The following is a 27,314-nucleotide window of genomic DNA, read 5'->3' as shown; positions in this document are numbered from 1 at the left end:
CCAGATTGCCCTTATGAGGCGCAATTATGGAGTTGTGTGGCAGTTATCCATGAAGAATCTACAAACCTTACCAGTTCCCTGTCTGACGCATATGCATTGTTATAGTTCCCTAGGTTGCTGCAAAACCTCTGAGCAAGAAGTTTTTGGAAGTTTTTGGCAGCATGTGAAAATTACGCCACGTTGTATTGTTAAGAGCTTGGCTGCGATAAAAGGCAGACATGTCTACCACTAGCCAATGCACACATATTTGTTTCTATGATGTTGCAGTGTTTCTACTTTGATGACAAATACTGCAGTGCAGGGCTTATTTCTGCAATATGGAAGCAAAAGCTCTGTTGCAGCTTCGCACGATCTTTTCCTTGCAAATGCTAAACAAGAAAAATGTGGGCAGCTTGCACTAGTGGTACAAGGCGGTACAAACAGAGGAGCTGGTGATCGACTTAGTTTCTTCCAGGTTTTAGTAGGCGTGGCTAAGTTTTGCCAGGAAATGCTAAGTGCTGCTAGGCACGATATTCCGAATCAGCCTGCTGCCGACGCACAGATTTTCGCTTGGCCGCACGACGCACTTCAAGATTAGCGGCTTCTTTGGTGTCCGGATCTTGGGTGGTCATCCCATGTCAAGGCTACATATACTCGCCACAGAGTCGAGAGTTCTGCCACCGTCGCAGCGGCACCGAGCTTTATCTTCCCGGTGACGTCACGGCCAAGCTGCACCTCCACACTTGCCGGAGTGTGGCTGGTCGAAACCTGCCAAGCCGCTGCCAGAGGCACCTGTTGCAGTCACGGACACCGCGCGTGTTCGGCGCAAATGCGGAAAAACGGGGAAACGCGGACGGCGTTGGTAGGAGCTCTACGTGTTGCCTTGTTTGTGCTGCTACAATTTCTTTCTCTTTCTCTCGCTCTCATTTTCTCTTTCTCTCTCCCGAGCATAGCGCGCGCCACGCGCGTGCTCTCGTTTCCTTTCCTTAACGTCCCATGTCAGGGCAACATGTGCACGGCACGGAGAGGAGGCAAAGCACATGCCGCTCCGCGAGGTGGTTGCTAGGCAACGCGTGGTGATGTCATCGCCAAGAGCAGTTTTTGTTTGCACTACGTGGCGCAACGAGGAGCTTAAACAGCTCCGCTGTTAAAAAGGCTTTCTTATTTCACTGTTCCATGTTGCTTGGCTTTAAAAAATGGGCATTAGGTTTTCTGACAGTTCAGCTTGGTTTCTTCGTGGCATGATTTAATACCACAGATGCACTGGCAGTTACACTTTGCTCAAATGCTTCAACAGCTTACAGTTTGTGATGTGCTGTTTCATTTGATACACATGTGGGAACGCGTACATACTGAATTGTAGGAAAATATCATCTTCACTTTGATAATTTCTATCAGTTCCCTTAGTGGTACCAAAAATTGCGACAGTAGACATGTGCAAAAGTATTGGCAGAGGTTATGTAAAAGGGACATTGAGGAGAGAAAAAAGTTGCATTAGCATATAACGATTCCACAATAAAAAAATATTTGTTACTACTAGAGGAGGTATCAAAGATTCAAGAAGACGCAAATGATAGATGGGTGGCAACGCCGCGCTGAAGTTCCCGCATTACCTCGCTGTGACGCCATGGATTTAACAGCAGCTGCTTCAGCCTAGTTAGCTTGTTTATTGTTAAGGAATGAATATATTGTATTTTAAAGGAACCGAAGACTCGTATTACCAAGCTTCAAGAACTACTGAATCACTGCGGCCTAAATGTATAAAATTACCATGAAATCAATGGTATCACACTGACACAATGGTACTGGTGTATCAGCACTAATTCAGTGTTTCTCGTGAGTGTCTTTTTTTTTCAGTTGAGTGCCGCTGTTAAGAGTTAAGTGCGGCAGTTTATTAATAATGCTAACGAAACAGAGATTTGGTGAACATTATTCATGACAACATTAAATGGAGGTTGCTGAACCAGATGTCAGGCCGAAAAGTATGCCATGGGTATCTTTCCATGCACACAAGGTGCTGCTTTCCAGATAAGGCAGGCTGGCTTGTACATCTACATTTACTGAAAACGGTGGGAAAAGTCTGTGTGAGAAAGCCGTACAACAATCGCCCGTCACCACTTTTGCATACTGGTAATGGTAATGCAGTTGTGCGTCTTGATTATGACCCTTGTTAACATTGGCGACTCTGTTTATAGACAACAGTTGTGGGTACCGAACTTTTTCCGGTGAATTTGTGCCTCCTTAATATGGAAGCGTGCGGCCTGGTCAGTCAACAGGAGGGAATACAGCCTTTAGAAGCCCAAATATTTTTGTCTCACTAATATTCACAGCGTTGGTACAGACAGGACCCCCCCCCCCCCCTCTAAAGAGTGAAAGTCCCACTGCGGAGAGGCATGCCACTGTCAGCATGACCGCAATGACTGGCGTCTCCTCCGCTGTAGCACTTGTGTGATAGTTTCAGTACTCTCATGCTATCGAAGCATCTGCATTTTCTAAGATAAAGACTGGGCCTTATATGTCTTTCAGCTGTTCTACTGGCACTCCGTGTACAGAAGTCAGTGGAGAAAGAGCAGCTTTGCAAACTCTTACATGCCAACTTTGTCAACAAGCTGCACCTTTTCCTACTGTGTATTTCTTCTGTTGTATTTATTTGACACTTCTGTTGGGTGTACTTCTTTACAGCGATGGCTGATTGAGGCTCAGTCCCATTGTCGCTTTGACATCCACTGCTGCAATCGCTGTAAAAATTTTTTTACAGAGAACATCCCAAAGAGACAAAGGAATAAACATTTTCTGTTGTGCGGCAAGGATTCGAATTTAAGATTTGCAGATTGGCTGTCCAGGAGGCAGTACCTCTCAGACACTCAGTCGATGCTAGGGCAGTGGAGTGATTGTGCCACAAGCTGCTATGATTGGCTAACACCTGCTCAACATCTGCAGTGTGTACTGGATGAAGCGTCCATCCTCACATTCTTCCGTGTTCTAGCATGTCGCCTTCCAACTTGCGGAGGTTTGGTTAGTTTGTTGGTTTGCCGTTATTCATGGTTCATGCTTCAATGGGGGATTGGCCATGAATCGGATGAGCTAGAAAAATAGTTAGTTAAATCTATAAAGAAGCACTGATGAGAAATTTTGATAAGATCGAGAGCGGCAATCCTAAATTGCTTTTTCTTCTTGTTACATGTAATGACAATGATTGAGCACGTTTGCTTCACCTTCGTAATTAATATTCGCTTGTGCTCGCCGTCTTTTCATGTTGCTGGATGGCGCAACTATCCTGTTTTATTCAAGGACGATGTGAGGCATAATATTAGCGTAGCCCTAAAACATATCTGAGGAAAGCCAAACAAATACCACAGTAAGAAGCTAAAGGGTTGTTTTAGGAAGGACCAGCGGCCAAGTCCATATGGATAAGAGGAGGGTGAAAAGCCAAACCTTTCCACTTCACCTTCGGGAGGGACAACTTATAAAGCAACACGACTTGCACTTGTTTAACTTCTTGAAAGGAGATTGCTCGCTCACACCTTTGAATGTTCGCTCCAACAAGCGTCACACGAATCATCCTAAGGCTTATTGTGCCTTATACTCCACCAGCTGTCGAGTCACTGCTTTGCGTTATGGACTGAACTATGATTATTTAGGGTAACTGTGAACTGGATGAAATTCTCTGCGGATCTTGCTTACTGACTCGTTGCCAAGACAGCTGCAGTATTTTAGGAAGAATCATGGCTGGTAAGTCCTCAGTAGCAGCAGGATGCAACTCATCTTGAGCTCCTACGCTGAGCTGCTGCAGTGTAAAACTTGTCTGTGTAATAAATTTAAACAATCATTGCATCCTTTTGTTAATAACATATGGGGCAGGAACTTGGAGGTTAACAAAGAAAGATGAGAAGAAGTTAAGGACTGCGCAACAACTGTTAGGCTTAAAGTTAAGAGACATGAAGACAGCGGCAAGCATTCTACGCACGAGCGAATGGGGGTAGCTGATATCTTAACTGACATTACAAGGGAAAAATGGAGTTGGGCAGACCATGTAATGCGTAAGACTGATAGCCGGAGGTCTATTACAGTTACAGAATGGGTGCCAAGGCGAGGTAAGTGTGATGAAAACTGCGAAATTTCCAGGCATAGGATGACGTCAGCATGCACAAGACAAGGCTCATTGGAGGTCGCTGGAAGAGGGGATCATCCTGCAGTGAACATAAAAATGGGCTGATGATGATGATCTTACGAGTCAGTTTTGGTTTCGGTGCCCAAGGATGTCATTGCCTGATGATGTCATTATAAACTGGCTGGCACTGTTGCTGTGATCACTGTGGCTGCTACATGTGGGCACAGCTAGAAACAATGTGTGGAACACTTTGCTCAATTTTTTTTACTGGGAAACACCATTGTGCTGCACAACGTCAAGAAATTTCGCACTATGTCATGATGTTTCAGTGCTCTTGATGAGGACACGTCTGGAACTTGGAAGAGCAGCTTTGGTATCCAGTTTAAAGAAACTGATTCGCAAGCCTCCTATTTGCCAAGTGTGATCGTTTTATGAACGAGAAACGTGTTGCTGTACTTATGAAATATGTGTCAGTACTAGTGCTGCAACACTATCGGTAAATGGACTATCCATAGTGTTACGATATTTTGCTATGAAACTATCGATAGCAATCTATCGGTAGCGTATTTATTGCCAGCAAATGGCTGGGAGCATCCCACGTGATGCTTTGGGAGAAGAAACCTTAGTGCATTGAACTTTGTCGCTGATGTGGCTTCCTGCAGATTTCTTGTTTTTTTTTGTCTTATTTTCTTTTGTTCTCTGTGTGATTGCAGACCAAGGAGAAGCTCAAAACTGCAGGCATTCTGCTTGGAGTAGGAGCTGGTGAGTAAACTTTGCACAAAACATTTGTATCTGCATTCAGACTCGGTAGCATTGGCGTGATGGTACACCTCCGTGCCTCTCCTGCCCATTTCATCCACACCGCCGTTGAGAACGCAATTTTTGTCCACAGCATTTGTAACAAAGCTCCAATCAAAATGTCTGAACATAAAACGATACTTTGAACAGTTGATTCTGAGCCTAAGTCTTTTCCTGTGTACTGTTACAAAGGTTTGCAGCCTGTGGGACCTACTTTGTCCCCAAATAAATAGTTTTCATCCATCTTGCATGCATTTCTTTCATCTAACGCTGTATGCCCTGCAATTCCAGGTCACGAACGGCATGCTCGTTATCAATGCGACACGGCATTCTTGACAGCAAAGTGACGAGTGCAGAGTTTTCGAGAAAGGAAACGGGGAGTAAAACGGATGGCGATTATTGTTTGCGGACAAGATAAGCCCCAAATTGTGGAAACGTTTTTTAGAGTATACAGTATGTGTGAAAGGTTTCGAGAAGGAAGTGTTGAGCGGTTTCCTTGCTGCTTACTCTAAAAACTGTGATAGCACTTCGCAGCTTGAAACTGGGCTTGCTTTGTCGAATAGTCCTTTCCATTCTGCCCGTCATCCTGATGTTCTTGCGGTCAGGCCACCTCCTCAGCTTTAATTTAAAGGGAGCCTAAACAGAAAAAAATATTTGAGCGCACACTTGCTCACTCCCCAAATTTTCTGTAAGGTTTCAATGTTGGGCTTGTTCTACGATTTTAAGAACGTTGCGTCAAGTGTCTCGAAAAACGGATCCTGTTTCTACAATCGTTTAATAGAGTTTGGGAAGGGCCGGTGCACTATTGAAAAATTTGCATACAAAGAAGAAATTATAATAGCTGTGCTTACCTGTTGGGGGCTGCGCAAGGCACCATATACAATAGGGATACTCCAAGCCCGTTTATTCGAGAAGTTCCTGAAGAAAGTGGAAGAAAAAATAGCAAAGTCACTGGAAAAGTCACTCTAACCTAAAAACACTGTGTTGCTCTTCAAACATAGCCTTTAAAGTTTGTTGCTGCTTTGCAGGTTGCTATAGTAGTAAACATAATCAAAATAAAGTCCGTATGTATGCCACATAAATGTGTATGCTTGAGGCATACCTTCAATACAACAATTGATGCTCCACTTCCTCGTGTCTCCTGTATGCATCATTTTTACGAATTTTAATGGTCTCAGAATGGTAGGTATGTATTAGTAAATTACCCTTCTACAATTCCAAGAAAGCAACTTCACGTTTCCACACCAGCTAGCTGTGGCATTGGGGATTTTGGCCGCATCCTCTCGGGCTAGGTAATTTAATGCTTTATCAGTAATTATGGCCTACGTTGTATTCTGAAGGAGCCAAAGACTAAACCTACCATGTTTCTAGAACATTTGTGTGCCACGATAGCGCAAAAATAAAAATGTGCCATGAAAAACACTACGTTACATGAAAGGGGCCCTGAACCCCACCCCTCAGGCTTGTTGAAAAAAGCAGTCTGCGGATATCATACCCTGCTTTGAACATTTCAGAGAAGTTTTGCAGTTGTGCGCGGCGCATGGAGCTCGCAAGCGGAGCGCGAAATCACGTGTCTCTCAAATCCTCTCTTTTCAACAGAAGCTTGTTCCTCACTTTGTTCTCGGCGCTTTATTTCGAAATACACCAGATTCTCATACGCGGCTGTTATTAGCCAATAGCTGACATCAATCAAGAAGGGTGTTTGGATCAGTACGCTTCTTCCTTCTATTATTGTAATATTTATTGATGCAGTTTAATAAACAGGCTGAAGCAAGCTCCAATCTGCTTTCGAATCTTAATAATTACGTACTTGCAGAAGAAGCCGACTATCGTCTACTCACGCTCAGCTGCGGCCACCCGAGTAGGAATTAAACTTTGGTCACTTTGCTTATCAGTGTCGTTGCCGTTGGGTTTCGCTAATTTCTACTAGCTTTTAACATTCAACTAGCCTCAAACAACAGGAAACTTAAGGTCAGGCCACACGCATGCTTGCCAGCGTGTGCTTACTCTTGGCCGCTCGTGGTTAGACGCCTTCACAGACTATTGACAGCACTTCAAAAATGCGGAAATGGGATGTGGCTACTATCCGTAGGTCAAGCTGGTGCAGGGCAAAGACAGTCTGCACACGCTGGCCCTGTCGTGGACAAAGCAAACGCTGTATTACATGTAGCTTGTGGTCTGCTACACGGCGTAGATACCACAGCTGCCAAGGGATGCAGCGACGAGTCCACTGGCTTAGTGCTTTGTGACTCGCTGAGGAGAACTGTGTTTGGCACGTTTGGCGCATTGTAGGGCGCCAAAATCGGAAATAGTGGCGTCTGTGTGAGCATCCAATATCAAATTTGAGCTGCGCGCTACGATGACGATCGGTAGGCGGAGCACCAACGTCATTGTAGCGCGCAGTTCAAATTCGACTTCTTTGTGAGCATGCCCCGCTCTGCCGCAGCCTTCGCAGTGCAAGCCATTGAAGAAGGAGTGGAAGCAATGTGAAGGGGGTGTTTGACAATACCTTTGCTCGTGCTGATTCGCATTGAAGTACTTTTTACTGAAAAGTACCGTATTTATTCGAATCTAGGCCGATAGCTTTTTTTCAAATAATCACATACGAAACTCTAGGGTCGGCTTAGATTCGAGGATTTTAAAAAACGCGCCAGTTTTTAACTGAAACTGATAAATATGGTGCATAGTTAGCGCCATCTAGAAAAGTCAGTATCGCAGCCGCTACTAGCCGCGCCAGTAGCCAGCTGAAGTACACGAGCGACATCTCCATTTTGACCTGCGTCGTATCGGTATTATCGGTATGGTGCAGCATCGGCGCGCGGTGTGGCGTTATCGTAATGGCACCAAATGGGCGATGCCACTATAGTGCCGCTTTCTAAACGAATACTGTATTTGCTCGAATCTAACGCGCACTTTCAACACGACCCTAAATCTGCGTTGGGATTTCAAAATGGCCGCCTCGCACGCGCGTCGTGCCTAGCTACCGTAGCATGCGGAAGCTTCCTCCGTGTGCTGCAGTACACGTGCTTAGGCAATAGTCTACCGTCTGTCTTCACGTTCTCAGCGTCTGCTCTATCTATCAGCATGAAGTACCGAGTTCATCATGATGCCGCATTTAAAAGGAAAGTGATCATCTGTACGGAGACGGACGGAAATCGGGCCGCATCACGGGCGTTCGGAGAATTCGAAACTTGCGAGCGGGACTGGCGCAAACAGAAGGAGAGGATTTTCGCCAGCAAAGCAATGCGGAACGGTTTCAGTGGACCGAAGCAGGACGTAATCTGCGACGATCCACTCCGGCGATACGATCAGGCTTGGCCCTATCTTGAAAGCAATCTGCGACTGGTAAAGTCCGCCGCGCGCCGTGTTTTCGCCGCGTTGAAGCGAGAGGCATGCTAGCACGAAGGCGCGCTTCGTCTCCAGCGTTTTGACAGTTCGTTTCCGCGGTCAACGAGCGAGGTGTGTTCATGTTTGCTTGAGCGCGCATGACACCGTGCTTGTTAATAGCGGTCTACTAATTTGCTACCGCATTCGATGCATCGCCTTTCGGGCGAAACTGCGACTTTTTTTATTCATCGCAACATCAGTGCATCGGGAGGAAATCTATTTTTCCAAATTTTTCCTCACGGAAAACGAGTGCGCGTTACAATCGAGGAAGCGTGAGAATCGAGTAAATACGGTAGTTGTGCTAGCCGTAGAGGCATCGTCAAACGTTCAAACCGGGCGGAACTTCGGCATCGGTCTGTCGTTGGAGGGGGCCACGGGAGATGGTTTTTGCGTGCGCCGCAACGTGCGCTCCTTCCAAAAATGCAGCATCTCTAATGCGCTGCATGGTACTGAATATAGCGCACTGTTTGAAGACGTCAGCAGTAAGGAAGATAGCGACGAGGCTAGCAGCGATGGTGACATAGAATGAGCTCGGCATGTTCAAATTTAATAAATGCTGTTTCATTTTGCGAATGCTGTCCTCGCTTTTTCGTTCGGCCTACATTCGAGGTAAGTTTTTTTTTTTTTCGGACTTCGAACTTTTGGGGGGTCGGCTTAGAATCGGAGTCGGCCTAGATTCGAGTAAATACGGTATATTTGAAATAGACTAATTTAATTTCAAATCCATTTCTCAACTTCGATAGAAAGTGGTTCAGGGCCCTTTGAAGTGCTGGCGCGGAGATTTTGGTGGCAAATTCAAGAATTGAAATTTTGACCTTGATTTTCCTTCATAATAATCAACCTATTAGCACAAAAATTAAGGAAAATGGAGTTTTGCAAGAATGCTTTATCGCTCTACACTCATTCAGTGTTTCGCTTTGGTGTCCCTGTTACTCTGTAGCTAAGAAAGACAAAATTCACTCAACTGCCACTGTAAATCAAGGATGTGCAGTTAGTATTGAGATGCGTTAGCCACTGAGCTAGAAAGCAACATTTGTGCTTGGCAATTTTTCAAGGTTGTGTGCCCCACGATAATTTTCAGAGTGGTGGCGCTTGTGCGTGTAGGTAAGAGGGCACAGATGGCAATTCTGTAGAGGATTGAAGATAGAGGCTGTAGGTAGTTGCAAGTATTCTGTAGAGATTGAAGAGTTGCTCACATTTAAGTTTTTCTGAAGTGCGACGGCAAGGACAGTAGGGTGGAACTACAAATTTAGATGCATATAATTGTGTTTACTTGCATCTGCATTCTGTAATCTGTTGCAATGTTTATGTTGATGTGCTGCGCAGTTTAAATGGCATGCCTAAATGCAATTGCCAAGTCAGGCAGCAGACGCACAGTATGAGACGTGGATGGAGCAATGTTGTGACAAAGGCGCGATGCATGACGCATGTCAAGGAAAAAACAACAATGAGAGGTCTATACACAGAAGTACGATGCATATACAGTCAAGACCACTTGTAACAATACGTATTTTAACAATATTGTTACGTGTGGAAGGACACAGACGAGAGAGGCTATTTACAGGCTATTTACACTGGAGCCAGACAGCCAGGCCCACACTCGCTCGCACCAAGAGCACAGACACACTTCATCGTTTTCTCGCGGCGGCTCGTCTCTTCAACATCTTTCGATGCTATCGTAATACTACCCCCGGCGGCAAACGCGCCGTCACGGTGCTGTTAAATGTCCAAGGCGCTTGGAGAGTTGTAGGATTTGAGTCGGGCGACGTGGACAGTATCACTGGTGGTCACGGCGGAGGACGTAGTGGGCGTGGCCTGTGTAACAGGAGAGCAGTTTTTCACAAAGGCCAACTTTACGCGATGGTGACCAAAGCAACACGAGTGTGCCGGGCGCAAAATGCACATCACGGTGACAGAGGTCGTAGCGTTGTTTCTGTTTTTCTTGAGACACTTGCAGACAAGCACATGCAAGTTGGCGAGCATGGTCAGCACGGGCGATTGCATCACGGGCATAATCGCTAGTTGAAGCTGTGGAGGATGGAAGCACAGTGTCCAGTGGTAGCATCGGTTCTCGGCCATACAAGAGGTAAAATGGGGAAAAGCCAGCAATTTCGAGACGGGAAGAGTTGTACACAAAGGTAATGTAAGGTAGAGCCAGGTCCCAGTCACGGTGGCCGGCTGAAACGTACTTCGATAGCATGTCTGTAAGCGTGCCGTTTAAACGCTCAGTGAGGCCATTCGTTTGTGGGTGGTAGGAGGTGGTAATTTTATGCTGTATTGAGCAGGCACGCATGATGTCGTCAATGACTTTGGACAAGAACGTACCGCCACGGTCGGTGAGCATTTGACGCGGAGCACCATGCATCAAAATGATATCGCGTAGGAGGAAGTTCGCGACGTCAGTAGCGCAACTGGTCGGAAGAGCACGTGTTGTGGCGTAGCGGGTTGCGTAGTCCGTAGTGACGTCAACCCACTTGTTTCCTGATGTAGATTCCGGAAAGGGGCCGTCAAGGTCTAAGCCAACACAATGGAAGGGCTGGGCAGGGATGTCGAGCGGCTGCAGGTAACCAGCGGGGAGCTGGGAAGGCTTCTTGCGTCGTTGGCAAAGTTCACAAGCGGCGACGTAACGCCATACGGAACGGGCAAGGCCCGGCCAGAAAAAACGGCGACATACTCGGTCATAGGTTCGAGATACGCCGAGGGGTCCTGCTGTTCTAGAATGGTTGAGCAGAGGTGTTTAGGTACAACAAGTAGGAACTCAGTCGTCCGGATGAAGGTTACGACGGTACAGAGTACCATCGCGGAGGACGAAGAGGCATAGAGTAGCATCGGCCGGAGAGTGTTCGAAACGGTCGATGAGTGCTCTGATGTAGGCATCACAACATTGCTCGTCGGCGAAATGAAGGAGCTGGGATACTGAGAAAATGCAAGCAGCACTGTCAGTATTGGAGGAGTCAGAGTCGTCAACAGGGTAACGCGACAAGCTGTCAGCGTCTTGGTGCAGGCGGCCACACCACTGAATATGAAAATTCTTGCAGCCTCAAAGCCCATCGACCAAGCCGCCCTGTAGGATCCTTTAGCTATGAGAGCCAGCAGAGGGCATGATGGTCAGTGACTACGGAGAAAGGACGACCGTAAAGGTAAGGACGGAACTTCGCAACTGCCCAGACAACAGCAAGGCAGTGTCTTTCCGTAATGGAATAGTTGCGCTCCAATGGTGATAGGAGGCAGCATGCGTAAGCAATAACGTGATCCTGGCCACGCTGACGCTGGGCTAAGACGGCACCTACACCATGACCGCTGGCATCTGTACGCAATTCTGCAGGGGCGTCAGGGTCGAAGTGGGTGAGAATGGGTGGTGAGGTGAGAAGAGTGACGAGAAGAGAGAAGGCGGTGGCCTCTGAAGTACCCCACGAAAATTGTATGCCTTTCTTTAGAAGATTAGTGAGGGGTCTAGCAATTGCCACGAAATATTGAACAAAACGACAAAAGTACGAGCATATGCCAACAAAACTGCGAACTTCTGCGGCTGTCTTCGGAACCGGAAAGTCTCGGACGGCGCGAGTTTTGTCGGGATCAGGCTGCACTCCGGAAGCGTTGACGAGGTGGCCCAGAACTGTAATTTGGCGGCGGCCAAAACGACATTTGGACAAGTTGAGTTGCAGCTTCGCCTTCCGAAATACATCAAGTATAGTGGTGAGACGCTCAAGGTGAGAGTCGAACGTGGGCGAGAAGATGACGTCGAGGTAACAGAGACACGTGGACCATTTAAAACCTTGGAGCAAGGAGTCCATCATACGCTCAAAGGTGGCAGGAGCATTGCATAACCCAAACGGCATTACTTTAAATTGGTATAGGCCATGAGGTGTTACGAACGTGGTTTTTTCTCTGTCCGTATCGTCAACAGCAATCTGCCAGTATCCAGAGCGAAGATCAATAGAAGAGAAATAGCTGGAACCGGAAGGCAGTCAAGGGCGTCGTCGATACGTGGGAGTGGGTAGACGTCCTTCTTAGTAATTTTGTTCAAATGACGGTAGTCTACACAGAAGCGCCACGTGCCATCCTTCTTCTTAACCAACACCACAGATGACACCCAGGGACTCAAAGGGTCAATGATAACTTTATCTAGCATTTTGGTCACTTCATTTTGAATTACTCGGCGTTCCGACACAGAAGCGCGATATGGTCGTCGGTGAATAGGGGTAGCATCGCCAGTAGGAATCCGATGCTTGACCGCGTGCGTCTGGCCTAAAGGGAGATCATCGAAGTCGAAAATATCTCGGTAGGCCGATAACACTTTGCAAAGGTCGTCAGGCTGAGTAGAGGAGAGGTCCGCCGAAACCATTTTCTTTATGTTGGGATCGGCGCCCGAGGCTGGCGCGAGGGGCACGCCAAGCTCGGAAGAACCATCGGTTGATAAAGCTGCCACTTGATGGTCACCGAAACCTGGGCTATTTACACTGGAGCCAGACAGCCAGGTCCACACTCGCTCGCACCAAGAGTACAGACACACTTCATTGTCTTCCTCGCGGCGGCTCGTCTCTTCAACATCTTTCGATGCTATCGTAATAATATATCAGCTATATTGCTACACTGTAAAAAAAATGTCTTCAGTTTACGGTGAAAGTTGAAGGTAAAAAGTAGCCGGACACTTTTCCGCAAATGAAAAAAATGTCACAGTTTCGCCCTAAGGGCAAAGCAATGAATGCGATAGCAACACAGCAATGTCATACGAAGTAAGGTGAGCGGCTTTGGTAGCAATATGAATTGTAGTAAACATGAGCTGATTAAGTAAGCAGGTGTGCTGCGGCGTAAGTAGACCGACATGAAGAGAGACTCGATGACCACGAGAAGGCGCGTGTGAAACGGTGGTGTTGATGAGAAGCGCTTCCCGTGGCCAGCGCGTGCGAAGGGACACACCTGTAGCGCTGCACTGCCGATCCGGGCAGCATTGCGTGTGTAGCGTGCGTTGGAAAATGTGGCCCGACTATTACGAACTGAATGAACAAGCGTGGTGTGAGCGCGCACAAACACGAAGAGATCACACTGAATGACAGCAGACAACGACTGTCAAAACGCTGGCAGCAAGCATACGCCGCAGCGGGCGAAGGTACATGCGGTCTATCGCTTCAACGGAAACTGAGCGGCGAATGCCGTGTGGAGATAAGAGACGGTGCGAGCGAGCGACGAGCGCGGTTGTTGGCAGAGAAGTGCGCCCCCCCCCCCCCTTGCTCCCTCCGGCGCTGGCTTCCTGCTTCCTTGCTTGCGCGTGGGAGATTGAGTGTGTTCGCTCTCCCTGATAGCGCGCGTCCCCGCACGCTTCCTCTCAGGCATACGGCGCGCGGCGAAGATTTTATCTATAGGGAACCTCACGGCGACGCCGACGGGAGAAATCCGGTTCAAGTGTCCATATAATTGCTATCGCAATAAAACGGAGTTTCCGTAAAACGGAGTCTAAAAATTTTTTCCGTCGAATGGAAAACGGAGAGTTCCTTCGAATGGAAAATGGTGATTTCCGTCGAATGGAAAATTGTGATTTCTGTAGAATGGAAAACGGTGATTTCCGTAGTTATGATCACGGAATTGTCTGTATTTTCCAAATACGAAACGATGAGCTCCGTAGAACGGAAATTCTGTAAATTGAGCTCCGTACTTTCCTACTTAAAAACGGACAGAGCGTGGTGACGAAAGGTATGCACATAAAACACACAAAAAGAACAAAAAGGAAGACAGAAACACCTTTTTTTTTGTTCTTCTTGTGTCCATGTTTTCTATGCTTGCTTTCCTGTACCATGAATCTGTACGAACTTGTTCAGCTTTATCTTGCTTCGTATCAACTGGTGCAAAATTTGTTTTGTAAATGATGATGCGGGTGTATATCTCCAGCCAATGAGAAAATTGTTTAATTGAAATAAGTTATACCAAGTTGTACATTACAACATGGCTAACTCGGATCAGATATAGCTTCAGACGGGGCAGAAATCAATGTGCATAAGCGGACATACACCACACTGAACATGCTATGTGTGCACATTTCCTCCTTGTGTAACTGTCTTCTACACCACTTCGTCTTCGTGTCAGTGTTGCCATGTTGCATTTGAGTTCTGTACATGACGTGTACAAAGCATACATACGAATTCGTGCCCAAAAAGCAACAAGCCACCTGAATCTGAACGAAACTGCGTGTTTATTGTGCTTTACTGAAAAAAAGAACTTGCATGATAAGACATTAGAAATGGGCTGACTAGAAGAAGGATTGGTTGAGAATCGGAATGACTGGTTGCTTGCAGATGCCTCCTGTTTTGCCTGAAAAGAAAAAAAAACGCCAATCAATTAAGACTCTATTATTAGTAAAACCTCGTGACAAGAGACACTGTTACAAGAGACACTCGGTTATGAGAGACATTTGAAAATGGTTTAGTTGGTTTTCCTATGTTCGCCATGTTAACAACATTGCATACAAGAGACACTCGGTTATTAAGGACAACTTTTTTTGGTTCCTAGAGCAAATTCTTCACTATTTATAAGAGACACAAGCCAGACACGCTCACGTAACGCGGCTAACGTTGTACTAACCGGTATGGGCTGCAATTTTCATTCCCTTTGCTCGATATTGTTCAGTTCTGCAGCCGGCTGTCATTCCTCACATGGTTGAGACTACTAATTTCACTGAATTTTCAGCCATTATGCTTCTATAATCGCTGTCGTGCTCCCCATCGACTCTGCGACAGAATACCATTGAGTTGGATTTCCGTCACAGTGTCTGCGGTGCTGGTCACTTGTATGCTGGTAGTCAAACTCGGGAGCCATTGCCATGTTTCCATGAGACATCTGTTCGCATCAAAGCACTCTTGAAAACAATGAAGCACTCTTGAAACGAGCTCAAATCACTCATGTTGTACAATTCCGATGCAAAACAACCAAGCCAGAGGTACTGTCCAGATGACAAGCTTATAAATTAGTAACAATATGAAGAAAGCATGCCTTGCACCACAACATGTGCGCCTTTCAGCCCCTTTCAGATTTGGTTTGTTTTGTCATGAAAGAAGTACCAATGTGCAATATACTTTTTACTTAAGCAATGATAATTGAAAGTTATGGTCGTCAGTGCATCAGCATACCATCTCCATCTCATTAAAAAGTTATAATTATGCACTATGCTCACCCAAAAATTTGCCGTTTTGTCAGTCTGCTTTTCGAAGCAACCTCTAGCACTTTCGCGACGTAAAGGCACCTGTAACAACAAGTACACATAAACCCCATTTGTGACAGCTACAGGCAGTACCGTTTATTCTGTCCATTCCTTGACTTGCAACCCCACAACCAAACAAATAATGCAACATGTCGTTCCAGACAGCGTTACTTCCGCGACATGTTTAGTTTGGGAATTTTTTAAGAATACCACCTCTCCTAAAGAAATTTTAAAGTAAAGCTCAAACTAAAGTAATGCCCAAACATGAGCGTTTCTCATGGATCTTGAGAGTCAACGAGGGCTGAGCTATGTGCCCCAGTTGTCTGCGACTTCAATGGCAACAGGATGGCCAAAATCCGTGCTGTTAATAGGTGCAGAGAAAAATACACTGAACTTAAAATATGTGCAATGTTGTGTTTTCAAAGTTTTACTTCTTCATATCGTAGCACGGATACTCTGTGGTAATTAGTTGGAATTCATGCTATTTGCCTGCAGTCTGTGCCAAAATATTCTTAGAGCCATAGCCACAACACTTTTTCTTTGGGATTAACCAAAATGTGGATTCGGCAAAATCCAGAAAAAATGCTGCCAATTAAACATGTGCTTCTATATTTTATTTTCAAAGACAATGCTTTTTCTTGCGAAACTAATGATGAGGGTAGCTACAGGGGCTTGTTTGTATGGCATCTTTTATTTTGTTGTAGTGCAAGGCTGAACAACAGGTACAACAGAAAGGCACATTTGACATGCACACAGTGTTAACTTCCAACAACAGATTTATTTCCCGTTCTCGTCACTATACATACTGTCAAAACGTCATACAACACGTGTAAAGGCTCGGTAAACATGAACTAAAGAAAACCCGGAACCACACGTATGCAGTTTTTTTAGCCTCACAGATTGAGACATGTACACGTTTAACGCGAACAAAGATAATCAAGCTCTTTCGAGGATAATGAAATTGAAGGCTTACTGATGCATGCGTCACCAAATGTTGATATGTTTCTAGTGTCTATTGTTAAGCGCATTATCTCGCACCTGCTTCTATTCATGATAACTGCTTTTTTTGAATCAAGGTTTGCACTCGCATCTTTGGCAATGAAGGGCAAGAAAAGCGTCAGCAGCCAGGGTGTTTAATTTGTTATTGTGTTCTCATAGCCTGTCATTTATACATCTACCAGTTTGACCAATGTAGGACCGTCCACACCCAAGAGGAATGCGGTGTACAACACACGCGATATAATCAATGAATTTGCTTTTATGTTCCTTCTCGCATACAGTATCCGAAATTCTTTCTGGCCTTGACTTCCTTCACAGGCTCATGAAATTATTAGGCGTCGAAAAAACAACATTGATGTCACTCCTTCCAGCAATCTTCTTTAATCTGTGGGGGAAACAAAGTATGTAGGGGATGACAGCAATCTTTTTCTTTATGTCGGTATTTGTACCATGTACCTGCTCAGAACCTTTTTTGCTGTGCCTTTTTAAGCAGTCCTGCTGCGACTGACACGAGCACGTGGCTCGGGTAACCAAAGCCGCTTAAACGTGAGACTTGCCATTCGAAGCTATCGTGCATTAGGTGCAGGATAGCCATGTGACGGCAAGATTAGATTCCTTGACATTAATTTTGTGCTCGCCGTTAACAAAACCTGCTGGTGTTAAGAACCTAGGGCAAGTAAGCCACTTTTACCATTTCATTCCGTGCATACAAAACTTGTGAAGAGGGGAATCACAAAGATGTGTTTCAGTGAAGCGCTGAAGAAACCATGCCAACACCTAATGCACAATAGCTTCGGACGGCACGTCTCACGTTTAAGGGGCGGGCGCTGGTTACCCAAGCCAAGTGGTAAAAGGTTCCGAGCAAGTGGATGGTACAAACACCGACATAAAGATAGGTTGCTGTCATCCCCTACATACATAGTTTCTCCCACAAAATAAAGATTGCTGGAAGGTGTGACATCAACATTGTTCTTTCGGTTCCTAATAAATTGGAAAGCCTGTGTAGGAAGACAAGGCCAGAAAGAATTGCGGATACTGCATGCGAAAAGGAACTTAAAAACAAATTCATTGATTGCATCACGTGTGTTGTATACGACATTCCTTTGAGTGTGGACGGTCCTACATCGACCAAACTGGTAGATGTATAAATGACAGGCTACGAGAACACAATAACAAAGTAAATACCCTGGCTGCTGATGGTTTTCTTGCCTTTCATTGCCAAAGATGCAAGTGCAAACCTAGATTCAAAAAACAGTTATGAGTAGAAGCAGGTGGAAGATGATGCGATTTTTGTTCGTGTTAAATGTCTACATGTCTGTCAATCTGTGTGGCTAAAAAACTGCATGCGTGTGGTTCCTGTTTTTTATTTTTTAAGTTCATGTTTACCGAGTTTTTACACGTGTTTTATGACGTTTTGTGGGTATATATAGTGACGAGAACTGGAAAAGAATCTGTTGTTGAACGTTAACGCTGGGTGTGCGTCGAATTTGCCTTTCTGCTGTTCCTGTCGTTCAGCTTGCGCTACAACATAGAAGATACCATTGATTTCATTGTTGTCAGGCTTGGGCACCAAATAAATTTGTTCACCAAAATTGTGGTCACCAGGCATGTCTGGTTGAATTTATCTGAACATGCTCTACTGTCGGTGATGAAGATGTTGCCAGTTTAAAGGCCTGCAAGAAGGCACTAGGTATGTTTTCTAGGGCAAGAAGGCAACAGATTATGTTACCTAAGGCAAGTAGTCACAGGAGTCCTGGATCAGTAGAAGAAAATTTAGACAATAATAATTGGTCAGAACACTAATGTCACATACTTCTGAGTCACGAAGCACTTGCCTTTGTCTCCCTTTCTTGTGCCCCTGTATTCTTATTGCGCTAAGTTACTTGTTCAATTATGCACTATGATGATGAACTTGTTTCGGAAAACTTCAACTGTGTACCTGGACCTTTGACTCACTTTTGCATGTAAGTAAAAATTATGAACTTGTCACTGTGAACAGTCATCTCCATCTGCTGTACACTTGTGAGATAGGGTTAACAGTATTTGAAGGTTTGTGCAGAAAGGCAGGAGAACAGCACTTGCTGGATGGCTCATCATTTAATTTGCAGAAAAATGCAGCAGTGTGCAACAACTGTATCACTAATGACCATGAAAATCTTGTTAGGTATTCATTTGTAGACACCTGTAGTCAAACAGCCTGCTGACTAAAGGTTTGAACACATTATGCACAATTATATCATGTACTACTACACAAAAGAAAACCTGTAATAGAGCCTACCAAACACAGTATCAGTGTAGTGGCAGGTCAAATGGCTCCTCAATGTTAGTGTCCTTCCTGGGAGAAGGAAAGAAATGTTAAGCTTACACTGACAGCACCAAACCACACAAACGTAACTGCCACAGAATGCGAGGAGTTGTAACTAGATACAGTCAACCTGCTTAACCATCTCATAGACATTCAATGGCAGAATGTACTTTCATGGAGCCTCTACTCTATGAAATTCATGCTGTAATCCAAACATGCTATCAGACAGAATCAAAATTGCGTGTATGAAAATTCTCAGGAAAACTATATTTCCTAGCTACCACAGTCCACTCCTTGGGAAGTACAAGTGACTGTCTAAGATACAATCGGAAGGTGGAAAATTCGGGATCCTTTCTAGTAAAGGATCCTGCAGTTTTTACTTTGGGACCCCTTCCTGTATACTAGTCTATGTACTAATTTACTTATCAATAAAAATGAATTGAATTGAATTGAATTGAAACAACTAACCATATCACTCTCTACCTGTACTCGGCAATACAAAGGTGAATCGCAAGTTCTATACTGATAAAGAATAGTTCAGAACTGCTGCCAAGTGAGTGCAATAAATAAATGATTTCGAATTTATCTTCATGTAAGACTAGGCGTGTTATTTTCTTTACATTACACGAAAGACTGGTCAGAAAAATATTGCATTCAGTCAACATTGTGATTTGCAAAACAGTTGTAAAAGGTTAAGGTGGGAGTCGCTCAGGTGGTATGTTGCGATGTTTCAAGAAATTGTTTCAAGTGCCTTTCCTTAACCCTTTCACATGCCAATTAGTTGTGTTGATCGAAAACTTAGCTTCACCGCATTTCTTACATCTTCAGATTCATAAAATACACACAGATGCACATTAGATTAAGAGTTTTCTGTTCTTTAGTGAGTTTGTCAAGTTTATAGAATGTTCACTCCATGCAAAAACTCAGTGCAAGTACATCAGATTTGCAAACATCAACTATTTCATGTCTACCAGGCTTGAATAGCACCTATCCAGCCACTCGAAAATTATGACTGGAGCAACAGACTGAAAAACGATGAAAGAAGTGACATACATACAATGACATACACCAAGCAAAGTTCCCAACCATCTACCTTCATACTTTACTAAAACAATTTGCTTGTGTAATTCAAACTTGCACACTATTTCAATCAGAAGAGTTTCAAGATGTACGGGACACATTTTAAATATCCTTACTTTAATCATTGCTATTGCTGTTGATGCACTATCTTGGTGTATACAATTGTGTACATAGCGTCTGAAAGGATTAATCATATTCATGTAATCTTCACTGAAACTTTTGGCATAATACCCATATTTGTTTTCAGTTTTGTGATGAGACAACACGACAGATGCGGGAGTTAAAAAAGCATCTTTATAAAATGCTGTAGAAAGCAAGTCGAAAGCAAGTTTATACAACCTCTCTCAATACCGAGCTATTTCCTATGAGTGTTCCAACTAACATTTCCTTGTAATATGATGCACTGTTTTCACAGACCTAGCTTGAATCGCTCTATCTCAAGTTTTGGAAGCAACTTAAGAATGGCTATAACAAGCAGATTTGAAGCCCTACCCATACTGCACAGCCACTTACTTTCGTTAACTCCAACACGTGTAATGAATTGTGTCATCCATATGACACAGTTTCTGATTATATTCCTAATCATGAATCTGATAATTGCAAGTTATGCAAGAGTGTACCTATGCGATTACTTGGGGACAGCATGAAAAGACAGGAGAAGGCTAGACAACACGAATGCAGGCGAAGAATTTTGTTTACAGACAAACGTATATATATATATACTAGGCTTGCGTGTCCTGCGTAGTTGCAGATGCTATACTAGGCTTGTGTGTCCTGCGTAGTTGCAGCTGCAGGATGACGTAAACAACTGCACAGTTGATGAACTGCTGTTCTGCCTCTTGCTACACATCGCGTCAAGGCTCGTCCGAGTCACCTTTTCGCACCATGTACCCTGATTGCTCGACGTGAAAAATAAAAGTTCCAGCTTTCCCAACAGTCTATTTGAAACTATGGCTGACCTTGTGAATAAGATATTACAGTGGCCACCCCACTGCAAGAAAATGTTAGACATGGGTTCAGAAGCTCTCCTCCACTTGGTGATATAGCTAATATACCTAATATAGAGGAGAAAGTTGCCAGTGAAGCAAAATAACTTTACTACACTGGTGCCCACAACAGCTAGTGTTTTACAGTTACCGACAGTGTTCTTGTCTGTGAGAAGTTGCCAAGCGACCATAGCAAAGGAGTTAAGCCATTTTTTAATGTCTCCTTCACAGTGCCAGGTGTGCTCATGGAAGTAAAACTACTGGAAGGCAAGCTCCAATATCTGGCTTGAAGGTTTTCTGTGGTTAGCATCGTGCTGGATCTATGCCCCACACTCAAAAGTGTCTTGGCCTTTCCTATAAGTGCACTTGAACACTGAAGGGTGTTGTTGCTACAGGAACACAAGGGAGCACTCTTAGCACCACCACGAAGTGGAGGGGAGCTTCCAGACCCAAGTACGGTTGCTTTTAACAGTGTGTTCGCACTGCCTTTTGGCATGCATTGCCACGAAGCATATAACGGAGCTGAACATAAGTGAAGGATCCAGTCAGAGTACTTCAAGGAAGCCAAGGCCTACCACTGCTATACAATATGTACACAAAGGAAGCTGTCAATTCAAGCAAATTGCTGGGGAGAGTTGGAACTACCTTTTTATTTTCAGGGCCAAACAAACTGGGCAGATACGAAAATGTCAACCAGACTAGGCCAAGACGTGAGCATCAAGAAGTATGTGCTAGAGATCATAGGAAGTGCAGTTGGTGCTGTATACAACATCCTACTGCCCTGCAGCAGCAATTATGCAGGACAAACAGGACGATGACTCAAGGACTATCTTAGGAAACACGCACAGGCCCTCGACATAAGATGGAGAAGCAACGTAGCTATTGATGCTGCTTTGTGCAGTTGTACATCAAGTTTTGAGCAATGAAGAATCCTCATGGCACATGTTCTAAAGATACAAAACTCGCAGAATAGCCCCCACATATGCTAGTGTGTAATCAAAATCTTCTGACAACTTGAGGTATTCAGATGAACTGCAAGAGCGTTCCGAACTGGGCTGGTTGGTGCATGTTTAGGAAGGAACTGAATGGTGCCACAGAGAGAATAAAGGGAATACGTTGCTGTGCCCGTTGCCTTCACTTTTTTCTGGCAGTAGTGCTGTTCATTCCCTTCAAAATATTCATATATTTTGGTCACCTGACCACGTGGCATAGCTGGCTGCTCAGGCTATATATTACCTTGTTATGATACCTTCCAATGTCATGCGAATTTGTCGGGGCATCTTCACCTATTATAGTAAGCTGAACAGTGGCTAACAGTGAGCTTAACTGTGGCTACATTTAGTTACCATGGAGCCCATGCATGACAGTGTTAGAGGTCAGTATGCAGGTGTTTTTGCATACTCATAGAGGCAAACTAGACAAAGAATTATTTTACTGGTGCATTTTTTATCTGTTGCCTCAAATCCCGAATTCCGGCGCTATTAGTGTTTCTTTGAAAACCACTCATGTGCATCCTAGACAAGTATGAAACAATACTACTTTCAAGTCGACGTCCTCATGCTGAACCAATTGGTTGCCACAGGAAAAACAAAACATCTTATCTTTTCGATGCATCTTGTTAGCTGAGGGACTAGCGGCACCTATCGGCAAGCGGGAGAAATACCTCGTGCGACTGCTGAGCGAGGCGGGAAGGAAGAGATCACGTGACGACGAGCGTTCGAGGCGTGAAGACGCGGCCGCCGAGATGCTGATCATGTAATCTGAATGCATCGTTAATAAATCAAGTTGTTTTTAGGCATCGATCGTGCCATCATATGCGTCAACCCCTGACCTGGCGACGAGGATTCGTTAAGTATACCAACGCGGACAAGCAACTGGAAAACTTGCAAGATTCAACGCGAGCGAGCAACGACGGAAATGGCAAGTGACATGGTGGCACAAACGAGCACGCAGCGCGGCTGAAGCAACGACGGTGTGAGGACAAAGCTGAACGAGGTCAACGACGCGGGACCAAAGCGAATCGTAACGTCCCTGGCCTCCACGGTGTCGGCGAACGACGTCCCATTACCGAAACGAAGTACAGTGTGCAACGACCGAACAACCACCATGGCGGATCGAGACGGCAAAGTGAAGCACTCAACACTCAACGATGAGTATGGGAGTGACGAGCCACGCACAGATGCGCAACGAAGCAGATTTTCCCCCGAAACGCCCACGACAGCATGAAGTGTAAACGCGAACGGCACAACGGAGCCCACGATGCTCGCGACGACGATGCAAATGATGGCGCGACTGTTGGAACGACAAATGGAATCGCAAGGCAACCCAGCAAACACGGTAAACGGCAACGACGCTACACGACAGGCCAACGAAAATGCTGCAATCCAAATCACTACAATGCCCGACCTCACAGCAACTCTCCCAACGTTCTCCGGAACACAACGAGAGTGTAGACGAATGGATCACTTCAGTGGAGAGCATGCGTGAGATGTTCATGGAACGACATGGCTATGCTAAACGCCGGAATATCCAGACTTCGTGGATGCGCAGCGGCTTGGCATCGCACAGACGGCGTAAGCCTCAAGAGTTGGACGACTTGGGTAGTGGCACTACGAAAGGAGTTTGACAAGTAACCACTGTTTTGCGAATGGGTGGAGAACGTGAACGCACGGCGATAGAAGGAAGACGAAACCATCACCGACTACATGTATTGCCGACTGCAACGCATAAAACGCGGCAAGTACGCACTAAGTGACGACGACATCGTGGACTGGTTAATTCAGGGCGTGCGCTTGGAAAGTGCAAGGCCCGTGCTCGCGGCTTTCCATGACCTGAGGAAAGGGAGCGTGTCGGAATTCATCAACTACGCACGACAATGCAACAGGCGCATGGCTTCGACGAGAAGCGACGGCACACACGCGAAGACATCCCCACGGAACGAGCCACAAAAAAAAGATACGAGAGATGACCACCAGCAAGGCAAGCCCACGAGACTTCCCGCGGACATTTGCGCTCACTGCCTGCAACGGGGCCACCGCGCGAAGGATTGCCCGAGACCCGACACACGAACTGAGGAGGAGAAGGTAGCCGCCGTGCGACGAAAGGAAGAGCGAACAGCACGAGAGCAGCGCACCAACCGCATCGTGACGGCGCGCTCGGAGGATAACATAATCCTCGTACCCACGAAGATCAATGGCGTAGAGACGCTAGCGTAATGGGACACGGGATCAACAGCGACTCTAATATCGTCAGCGTTTGCAGAACAGCATAACTTCGATGTTGTGCCAGACACGGAGTGCATACTCAAGGGACCATTCGGAGAATCAACAGCTCCCGTCGGAGCAACACAAGGGCACATCGCCATCGAGAACGCAAGTGCAACCGTCGATGTAAAAGTGGTCAACGACTTGCCACACGATGCCGTCATAGGGACTGACTGGCGACAGTGCATCACATTTGATTACATTGAGCGATACACGAACGGAACACATACGCTTGAATGGATAGCGAAAAACGGCTCACAAGAAGCGCCAGAAATGCAACGCGAGAAAAACGACATCCCACAACAACCTCTGCTTAAAAATCAAAACGAAGAAGATGCTACAGCAATGTCCGGAACTGTCACCGCCAACAGTTGCCACAAGCACGGGAGTTCCAAGCTTCCTTTACCGGAGGAAGTGCGACGTGCGATTTCACAAGTGCAACCGGCAGACTTCACCACGGATGAAACAGAAAGGATGAGGTCAGTGCTGAATGCAAACATAAATGTTTTTACAAATCCCAGCAACGAACTAGGTCTATGCACGCATGTCGAGCATACGATTGACCTCAACGACGAGAAACCAGTTCGTATGCAACCATATACGATGAGTGATGTGAACAGAAAGTTCATAAGGGAAGAAACCGAGGACTGGCTGAAAAAGGGCATCATCCGCAAGTCGAGGTCAGCATACGCCTCACCTGTGATCGTTGTGGACCAGCCACACCATGAATCGACACCGAAAAGAATGTGCGTCGACTACCGTTTTCTGAATGCGAAAACTGTGAAACTGGCCTACCCAATGCCAAGAATCGACACACTACTCCGCAATGTGTCAGGATCGCGACTTTTCTAGAAACTTGACGTGAAGAAAGCATTTCTCAATGTCCCAATACGCGAAAGCGACATCGAGAAAGCAGCATGTGTGTCCGAAGACGGACACTATGAGCCGACACGCATGATTTTCGGCTTGTGCACAGCGCCGTCAACCATGCAGAGCATCATGAACGAAGGCCTGCAACCACTCATCGACAGCGGACACGTCATTGTGTATATGGACGATATATGCATCTTTACCAACGACACTGAGCAACACATCCGAACTGTGAACGATGTTCTGAAGACTCTGACAGACCTTAACCTATGAGTGGACTTTAGGAAGTGCACTTTCACTGCTGACTCTATCAGCTTCCTTGGGTACATAATTTCAAGAGATGGAATTGCCACAGACCCACGACGTACGAGTGCCATAAAGAACTACGAACAACCACGTCGAAAGAAACCGCCGCGATGGCCAGAAGACTACGCCACAGAGTATTGCGAGGACGCACTAGATTGAAGACCCGGCCATGTTAGCTGAGGGACTAGCGGCACCTATCGGCAAGCGGGAGAAATACCTCGTGCAACTGCTGAGCGAGGCGGGAAGGAAGAGATCACGTGACGGACGAGCGTTCGAGGCGTGAAGACGCGACCGCCAAGATGCTGATCATGTAATCTGAATGCATCGTTAATAAATCAAGTTGTTTTTAGTCATCGATCTTGCCATCATATGCGTCAACCCCTGACAATCTGCAACAAGTATTATACTTGTATAGGCATTGTCATTCCACCAACATTTGCAGTCATTGTCCATTAGGACTGCATATGCAAGACTGATATACAATAGAATGGCACAGCTTACCAGAACAAATAGCACAACGCAACACTGCTTTGCCACTTGTGTTGCAAGCAGGCGCTCATTGCTGAGAAACTGAATGCAAGGCGGCACACAGACATCTTTCACTGGTGCAAGAGCTGCAAATGAAATACTGATATCAGTTACTTTCTGACTGGTCATCCAAAGCAAAGCACAAACATTTTTATATACAATTACACTATTGCATATAAGCTCGTCACTGAGTTACTGTTATTGCTGTGAGATAGCTCGCAGTATTTTATAAAGTGCTAATGGCCTCGTTCAACTTATTTGCAAAAGAACTTTGTGAAGCACCTTCTATTCGAAAAATGAGCTCACAAAATATTTTGCCCTGCATAACTTACAACCCATGCACGCATTTTAGAATAATTATTGCAGTGATGCATGTAAGCTGAAAATTAGTCTATGCAACTCGCGACAGTAAGTGTGAACCTCCGTTCAACATCAGTGTTGACATATTTTGGTTTGTTTTTATACTTATTAGGAATATATATAACTTTGGAATGTCCATAATGCACGTTTGGCCACCGCTATTCTATGTCAAGGTTACGTTAAAATTTACTTTTCGCATGCATTTGTTTTACAATTACGGCCGCATATGGGTAGAATTTAAGCGGCAGTCCTCCCTCCCAGAATACAGGATATGCTCACGTACTTCGTCAGAACGTTAATCGTCAGACTGGTAGCTGTAAAAAAAAAAACGAATACAGATTGCCAGATAGAAAATGATCCATTTCCTTTGCAACGACCCTCAACGGGTATCATGCGGACAACTTTCAATTGCGATCGTGTACGATTGCTCGGGCTCTACCACAAACGAAAGGGCACCGTGTGTCAGCCGTGTTGCCTAACACTGCAGATGGCACCAGGTTATGGCAGTAAGCACGCTCCACCGTCATTTCATTGTAATGAAGGGGCTTGTACATCGAACATGCTCTATGAGGTCTTTATACATGAGCCATCTTCCAATCCCGAGTGTGAACACTGCGATTATATACGCCCAGCCAGGGCACTGCGTCCGAAGCTTATAATAATGGCTAAAAGTTTCACTGTGATGCAATGCGTCCCCGAATATTGGTAACATAGCGTTGCACCGCGTCAGGAAAAATTACTAAGGGGTACAACGCCTTCACTTAATTTTGGAACGCAGCACACACAGCACAACACAGTACTAACTGGAATGCTAACGTCAGTAAACCAGCGGCCACATACAGACGATAAAGGAGGAGCTGCTAGAGGTGTCAACGCCGCTAACATTGCCTACGCGTCTCAGTTGTAGTGAGTATGCATTCAACACAACAAATGCAACACCCCTTTATCACAGACTCACAATGTCACTGTCAATCCTCATGGCCAAGGAATCTCGTTAAAGAGCGTGCTCACACAACACAATTGAGCCCATCATCGGCCATCGCGGAGCATTTCGCATGCGCAACGTGCACCAACAACAAAAAAGGACACTTAAATCACTTGTGTAACAATCCAGCGCCGATTCCGTCCTATTTACAGTGAAATCACAAAT

General features: G+C 45.4%; 1 protein-coding gene across 1 annotated transcript in view; it reads left to right on the top strand.

Moving 5' to 3' along the window:
- Positions 1-7,378, top strand: part of LOC119463958 (thyrotropin-releasing hormone-degrading ectoenzyme) — a 58,533-nt gene extending 51,155 nt beyond the window's left edge. The window contains exons 14-15 of the mRNA XM_049655442.1: positions 4,804-4,852; positions 7,335-7,378. Coding sequence (XP_049511399.1) covers positions 4,804-4,852; positions 7,335-7,378 — 93 coding nt within the window. The remainder of the gene's footprint in view (positions 1-4,803; positions 4,853-7,334) is intronic.
- The last annotated feature ends 19,936 nt before the right edge of the window (positions 7,379-27,314 follow it).

This window comes from Dermacentor silvarum, chromosome 9, assembly GCF_013339745.2.
Source record: "Dermacentor silvarum isolate Dsil-2018 chromosome 9, BIME_Dsil_1.4, whole genome shotgun sequence".
NCBI lineage: Eukaryota > Metazoa > Arthropoda > Arachnida > Ixodida > Ixodidae > Dermacentor > Dermacentor silvarum.
Note: the sequence above shows the minus strand (reverse complement) of the source record. Positions and strands in the feature narration are given on the sequence as shown.